The 8,405-nt window shown below is 35.4% G+C and overlaps 1 protein-coding gene across 1 annotated transcript; it reads left to right on the top strand.

Moving 5' to 3' along the window:
• The first annotated feature begins 60 nt into the window (after nucleotides 1-60).
• Nucleotides 61-7,378, top strand: LOC106124905 (uncharacterized). Its single transcript, XM_013321922.1, has 10 exons — nucleotides 61-174; nucleotides 2,560-2,743; nucleotides 2,987-3,126; nucleotides 3,507-3,644; nucleotides 4,128-4,253; nucleotides 4,664-4,756; nucleotides 5,168-5,307; nucleotides 5,780-5,866; nucleotides 5,958-6,074; nucleotides 6,478-7,378. The coding sequence occupies exons 1-10, from the start codon at nucleotides 111-113 to the stop codon at nucleotides 7,300-7,302; spliced, it is 1,914 nt and encodes a 637-aa protein (XP_013177376.1). The 5' UTR covers nucleotides 61-110; the 3' UTR covers nucleotides 7,303-7,378.
• Nucleotides 7,379-8,405: the final 1,027 nt, after the last annotated feature.

Here is an 8,405-nt window from a genome sequence, read left to right as displayed (position 1 = left end):
AGATAAAAAAGCTGTTATGCGTCGAGAGAAACGTGTCACTGTCAATCATGGAAACAAAAATGGCGTTGATTGTTTAACGTCAGTTTAATGAAAATGAAAAATAAATAAAAATGTTTGGAATTGTTAATAATGTGTTTTTAAGTTTTACCGTTGTTCTCATCAACTCGCAGACATGTAAGTGTGATAAATTTAACTAGTTAATTACTCTATAACAGGAACCAACAACCTCGTTATAAATATATAATTTTACATTTTTTTTTGCTATAATTCTCACAAAAGACCTTGATTTTATTTACAGTAGGGTTATGCATTGACTTTAGTCGTTCTCAAATGGCCTTTAAATTTATACAGTTAGGTTTTCATGTTTACAGTTATTTCCTTTGCGTTTGTTTTGATACATAACGGTGGCGGCATAGTTACCCTATATATCCTTTCACTTTCGTACTACTATTCTTAAAAATATTTTAACAACTACAGTTATTTTACTTACCGGTATTATAACCCTAAAACAAAATATTAACCTTCTAAGTTTCATTAAAACATAACAATTTGCAAAAAAAAAATTACTGACATTTTCATTTCATATTTAATCATTTTATTTATGAATTTGTTTTTTTTCCTATGCTATTAATAATTTATAAAACCTGTACTAAGCTATTTGATAAATCGCAAGTAATTTGAGATATTTAGTTAGTAGTATTCTCATTCCTATCGGATAGCTTAGTTTTGAATTGTGTGTAATTGGAAATTTGAAACCTTATTAAACATGTTGTATAGTATGTCTGCCCTCTATTTACAAACTCTACCAATTATTTGCATCAGAATGTGTACATAATATTGTTTTATTGCATATATTGAAAGTATATTCTGAAAAAACTCAATACAATAAATATATAATGCAATTGATAAACAAACAACAGTTGCTCTTTTAATCCTAACTAATATTATAAATGCAAAGGCAACACAGTCTGTCTCACTTACATGAAAAAGTAATAAACTGATTTAAATGAAATGTGGTATATAGATAGTCTTCAGCCCAAGAAATGACATGGGCTTTTTAACATGAAAAAAGTGTTGTAAGAGGTTGAAATTGGAGGTGGAAATTTGTATTGAAGTATAATTTTTAGTTAGAAGGAATATGTAAGGTTAATGAGAATGTTTTGAAAGTTAAATATGTCTATTTTAAATAAAATATATTAGCCTTAACCTTGTCAACCAATCCGCACTGGGCCAGCAATGACTATGGCCTAGTCACCTCCAACTTACGGTCCGATCCCCTCAGTGGGGGCATATAATGAGCTGATGAATATCATCTTATTATCATATAGCCATAGTCATTATGCCACTGAAAGCTATTTCATGCAGACAAAGTCATGGGCACAGCTAGTTATGCATGTATTAAGTAGGAAAACTACTTGGAGGCTGAAATGTAATAAACATGTTAAATGATTGCATATACATTGATAATGAAACTCGTAACAAGGAAATATAATATCAAGGTCTTCAGGTTAAGTGAAATTAAAACAATGCTACGTACATCTGTATACAAAATATATTTACATCTGTATTTTGTCTTACAAATTGAATAATCAGTAAGTATCTTAATGAAATATTGTAGTTTCTTCTCTGTAACATGTAAAATCTCTTCTCTATCTTACACTAAACTTTATAAATTAGCTATTACCTGCAACTTTGTCCATAACGGAATTTAAAAAAATCTAATAATCAATATGGCAGATGTAACTCATTGATATTGTAGCTTTTAAAAGACAAGAATATTTGAAATTGGTCCGGTACTTTTTTTATATGAAAAAATTGAATAAAAATTAACAGGCATGTGGCCGGATATAAGTAATCGATCTAAAACATTAAGGTTAATAAAACCTTGTGCACTTACCACACATAAGCGGTATACGAGAGAGGAGTTGATAATTTAATTATCATAAAAGAATTACCTATTTTCATTTGTAGATATTTCAATATAACAATTTATATTCATATACTGTTACTAACAATGGAAAAAAAAAGTTTTAAAGCCACCTTTAGGAATTACAATCATTTGTAACACAATGAATGAAGAAATCAATCAATAATAATGCAAATTAAAGACTTGTCAGTATCAAGTATTGCCGTTCAAACTTTGAAGGCCTTTTGTTGAATATTTGCCAGAATCAATATTCAGTTTGCATACCAATTATAAGTTTAAAACTTAAATATTTTTGCAGATCTAAAGGTACATGTACATTAGCCGGCGCCGGACGCACCGCAGGCACGGCCCGCAACGGATTTTAATGCTTTGTATGATTTTACATAGTGCTCTGTCCATCATCCGTGTTGCCCGCCTCATATCAAGACAAAGCAAATCCGTGCGTGCGGTGCGTCCGGCGCGGGCTAATGTACATGTACCTTTATAGCATTAAAGAGCTTGATCCCTTATTTCTATGTATTATATTTTTACAACCTACTAATATTTAGTAGAATTAGTTGGATCTTTAAATGTTTCCTTACTTTTTAATATTAAACTATGAATAATTATTACATTTTCTATCATTGTAACAGGTATAACAGAACCATTGTCGCCGCCGCCAGCGCTGATGCTGTACAGTCCAGGAGATCTGGAGTACACTGATATTCTGGTGAAGAGGGTGCTGGATAATTTGACATTAATATGTGAACTACGAGGTGATACAACACCGAGAGTGTATGTATGGAACTACGTTGGAAATGGCACTGTTAATGAAAGGTAATTGTAAAAGTTGGCTATTATAATTCACTAGCTTTTGTCCCCTACTTTGTCCGCGAAGTTTAAGAAAACTTGTTAAGGGCCATTTCTATCACCTGAAGTATCTTTTGATCATTTTTTTATTATTTTAAATGTTAGTAAAATGCTGGTCTTTGCTATTGTACAGCATAAAAAAGAACTTTATTTATATGGTCATTTTGCCCAGCTTTTTGATGATACACATAGTTTGTTAAACCTTTCCAGGCCGTTCACAATAGAGCCGAGTGGTGCGAGCAACTCCAGCCAGCTGCAGCGTCTGGGGCTCCAGATCAGTGACAGTGGGCACTATATGTGCTCCGCGCCGCCCTTCAGCGTCACCAAATATGTACTCGTGCAGCCTAGAGGTGGGTACATAAACAAATATATTTTTTCCTATAGATATGTAGAATTTATTACAATAATATTATACTATTTTCATTGTTATACAATTACTAGCTGTCGCCCGCGACTCCGTCCGCGTTGCCTATGTATTCTTCCAGACATTGATGCCAAATTGCAGCGAGATCCGTTCAGCCGTTTTGGAGATGCTTTGAAACATCCATCCAAACATTCGCATAGATGATATTACTAAGATTAGATTGCATTTTTAGTTCGTTAACTATTTATACCTATGAGTGTTTGTTTGAATTAAAGAAACTAAAAATTGGCTTTGCTTTAACAGAATAACAAATTTTTTTCACATGTAACATTCTTAATGTATGTAATTTTGTATTTAATTTATAAGGTCCGAACAAATGCGCGCGCGGTGCGTTCGCGTGCGAATCTCGGTGCGTGTTGGCGAACTACGTGTGCGATGGATGGCGCGACTGTCTGCACGCAGAGGACGAGGCGCCTGCGCTCTGCTCCGCACGACCCTGCTCACGTACGTTACTGTCCTATCTCTTATTACAAACTGTTGATTGAAATAAATCTAGTATATCTACTAAATATAGACTATATCTAGAAGAATCTAGAACTTTTCAATATTAGTACATCTGTGAATTTGATAGATGGCGTTACCGTCCAGTTAAGTTTGAGATTAACGCCATCTATTATTTTGTGCGGAAAAATGTCAAACGACCAGAATTAGAGATATCACAATTTATTCTATTTAATTTATTTATACTACTATAGATATTTAAAAAAGGGTCTTGACAGACAGACGGACGGACAACAAAGTGATCCTATAAGGGTTCCGTTTTTTTCCTATGAGGTACGGAACACTAAAAATTATCTCATTGAAGTTTTACATGGATGCAGGACATAGTTTGGGAGGTAAAATTAAGTTCTTTTCTGATTTAGGGACGAAGTCGCGGCAATCAGCTAGTATTTTACTTTGTAGATTCTTACGTTATTATTTGTGCAGGTAGCGACAAACTGAACTGTTCATCTGGGCGGTGTATATCTGAGGCGGCGTGTTGCCGGGGCGGAGACCCGCTGTGTCGTCAGCCTGACTGCTGCAGCGAGCATCCCAGATACTCGAGACTTGAGAGTGAGTTATGTACCTACCTGCTCATATATCTACACCATTATGTACAAGGAATATGTATATTATATCTCTAAAATAGCAAAGCAAATATTCAAAATTAAATGTGTATACAAAATGGTAGAAGTTCTGACTGGTGACTGGTGACTCTTAACTTCCAGAAGAGAATAAAAAGTAAATATAGGTGTACCTTTGTATAAGACTTATATACGACACTAGCTGTCGCCTGACTCCGTCTACGAATATACAAATAAAATTTTATAAAAATCAGTCAAGTCGTTTCGAAGGAGTATGCTAACTAAAATTGTGACATGAGAATTTTATAAAATAGACAAAAATGAAATGGTCCTTCATCGAGTCGGATGTTTTTGACCAAGTGGTTACAATAAAAAAATGATATATTTTTGTGTTTGCAGGTTACGTGGAGATGGAATACCCACCACTGTTCGAAGACCACCACGCGCCTGATGAGAACAGCTTCATACAGTCTACTATATATACTGTCACAGGTCTGAACCTTAATATTTTCAGATAAATAATGTTACACAAGAGAAAAAATCGAATTTAAATATGGTCACGTCATTTAAGCTACAAGAGTTCATCAACGGAGATTTTTTTTATTTAAAGAAACGTACGACTAAATAATATGAATATAACAGATACTAATAAAAGTAAAAAGAAAAGAAAAAAAACAATAATATAATTACAGTTAACTCGAAATATAATTATTGAAAACAGTTAAACAAATTAAAAAAAAATACGAAACGCAATAATCATTTGACAGTCTACAATAGCGTTGTTTATTTTATCTCAAATACAACAAACACACAAAAGGGCTCAAGTCTTCCTTAAGTTAGGGGCTCTTTTAGAAAAGGGCAATAAATAGAAGTACGACTCAGGTCGGGCATTATCTGTTTCAGCGTGCGCACTAATCTTCATGATAGCGGTGGTGCTACTCGTCTCTGCTATCTGCAAGATGCACATGAAGCGCGCAGCACTGCGCAGCTACGCGCACGCAGAGCGCGCAACTGCGCACCACTACAACGTACAGTATGCACAGGTACGTACGCACACGCACACATTCGCATCCTAATCGCTTCACACTTCACTTCCCACATAGCTTCACACTATGCTTCCTACGTCACTTCACACTACGCTTCCCACGTCACTTCCCATTTCGCTTCACACTACGCTTCCCACTTCGCTTCAAAATATCGTGAAGCAAATAGTCACCATGAGAATTTTAATTTAGCCTTTAGTAATGTATTATAGCAAGTTTTTGAACTTGACTGTCAAATGAGCTTTTACGGTAATTAACGAATATATAAATGGACACCCGAACATAGGCGTATCCCGTAGGCTCGAACATGTACTTATATGTCCGAGGAATCATACATAAATGTGCATTTACTACATAAAAGTACATAAAACTAAAAAAATATCTGTTAATGCATACTAGTTTTGTATAAGTAAACAGTAGGGTTTCATTGTAGTTTAAATGTATATTTGCAAGGATATTTTTTTATTTGCAGGCGGCGCGTTTCCCTCCATGTTATGAAGCATCAAGATTGTTAGAACAGTCACGAGAGGCCGCTGCCAGTCCAGCACGAGACGCACAGGTACGTATGCGCACGCACGCACTTTGCGCACGCATTTTATGTACGTATATCCTTGCATATTATTTACCCGTCTATGTATTTCCATATATAGAACTCAGGAGCAGCCAGTCCGTGTGAGGACTGTCCGGAGACTGGGACTTCGCAGCCGGATTCTGCAGGCTTCGGACTTGCTCGACTCTCTGCTATATTCTCTTCAAGATATCGACAGGTATCTTACAGAAATGTGTTACTAATATTAGAAATTGCTGCGGAATAAAAAAAAACCCTATAGGTGTTTTTCCAGACTATGTTCTAAATCTGTGCCAAATTTCAGACATATCCATACAGCTGTTCTAGAGATACCTTCTAACCAAACATCCATCCAAACATTCATATTTATAATATTAGTAAAATGTAAAAGTTTGGATAAATAAATGGATGGATGGATGTTTGTTAGAAGGTGTCACCAGAACACGGATCTCGCTGAAATTTGGCATAGATGTAAAACATAGTCTGGATGAACACACAGCCTACTAATTAAGTTTTTTTTATTCAATGTGGACGGACACGTGAGCGACAATTAGTAAAAGATAACCAGGAGAATTTATGCTAAAGTTAATTTAACTTTTCAGGTACCGACTCAATGTTGCGAGGTGGAGATGACAGATGTTCGTTCCTCCTCCCTGAACTCGTCTCCATCCCGCGCGCGGCCCGCCCTGCCTGACTACCGCAGCCCTACATACTGTGACCTCGCCCACATGAGTCTAGACGATGCCACAGACCTCAACTACATGGCAACACCAGTTGAATTCTTCAGACGTAGAAATCTCCGAAGGAATACCCTTGAACGTGTCATACACCACATCAACCAGGCCCAGAGACCTCTAACACTTCAACTAGGTAGGTTCCAACTCAGTATACCCAGGTTTGGACGCAGATCATCCAATGAACCAAGACCGGACACACCCAATGTGGCTGAAATTAATATTGAAGATTTAGATTTTGTTCGTGTTAATTCTAATGAGACTTACACATTAAATGGACGTACGATTAGACTTTTAGGTGCTAATTTTGAGAATTATCCTGTACTAGCTGATGATTCAGTCCGGCCACCTCCGTACACTGAAGCTATGAGGTACAAAGTGTACGGACCGCCGCCTGAATATTTAAGTAGAGAAAGGTTAAATAACGATAGAGATAGCTCTAATGTTGATGAAGAAGCGACAAATAATGTTGAAATGCCACCTTGTTATGAAGATTTAGCGTCTGGTGTTGACGCTAACGCTAATGTATCGAGTGATGTACCAACTCATAACGTAACAAATAACAGTGATGCAAATATAACGGTTAACGATAACGGTAATACAGTTGAAACATTGAGTTCCGTTATTGATAACTTACCAGCTATTGACAGTGATGTCAACGCTAATGAAACTCTGGTCGAAGTTAATGATTAACCGAGGGTTTCTGAAACCAATCTCCGTTTAAATTATACTGTTATCTCTAATTTTTTTTTCAAAGATAATGACAGGGATAACGATTTAGTTTATATAGAGTTTTGGTCTTAGAAATTAACGGTTAATTTACCATCAAATATTAAAGTTAAAGATCTTTTACAGCCTTAAATATTTACAGAATTTTCTGGTCCTTCGGGACTCTACGTACGAGACATTTTTTTTAAATATTTCAAGTCCTTGCCATTTTAAAAAAGGAATAAAATCGTGTTATTTTGTAACGGGCTTGTTTTTAATACGGGTCGAATTATTTCTCTTAAACTTAGTTAATCAGTGTTGACATGTTGATGTTATAAATATACGTCCTGTCCATTAGTTGTATAGGTTTTATTATCGTTGCCATAGTTAAGTGTTCTGCACATTTGTTTATGCACGTACTGTGGGTTTCTGAGTCAAACATCTCCATTATCTTTGACAAAACATAGAACTATATGTTTTAAATTGAGGTTTTGGTTTTGGAAACTCACAGTTAATAAGATTTTCTTGGTGATCAGTGGTTTTTTTTCTTAGTAATAAAATTTTATTTTAGTTAATATAAAGGAGTAAATGTTAATCGCAAGATAGATTTATGTATATTATTAGTAAATCATTATATTTCAATATTTTTTAAATTCTGATTCTTACATTTTTAACACGTTGAGCGCCACGTCAGTGACTGACACTAGATTTTCTGTTTAAGATGTTTGACGCTCTTTGATATTTGAACTGTAATGAACTGATTTGTCGCAAAAAGAATAACGGCAACGAATCCATTTCTAAGAAATTTTATCAGAGCGGTCTAAGCGGTAAGAAAAACAAAACATACTTGGCGCGTAACGTGTTGAAACAAAGCCTATAGGTATAACTTTAAAAATGTAAACTATTTTGTACTCCGATCCGAAACACCGGCCCTTTAATACCAGTGCGTATAAGCGGCGCTTGTGGCCCGAACGGTATTGTCTTAGAAATACGCGTGGCGCTCAACGTGTTACGCCTTATACGTTCCATCACAATTTAATAGCGAATCACGTATAATTCGAAAATTTTAAACTTTAGAAAGACATCGG

Source organism: Papilio xuthus, unplaced genomic scaffold (assembly GCF_000836235.2).
Source record: "Papilio xuthus unplaced genomic scaffold, Pxut_1.1 DF825946.1, whole genome shotgun sequence".
NCBI lineage: Eukaryota > Metazoa > Arthropoda > Insecta > Lepidoptera > Papilionidae > Papilio > Papilio xuthus.
The sequence above is the reverse complement of the archived record's forward strand: the minus strand, read 5'-3'. Positions and strand labels throughout refer to the sequence as shown.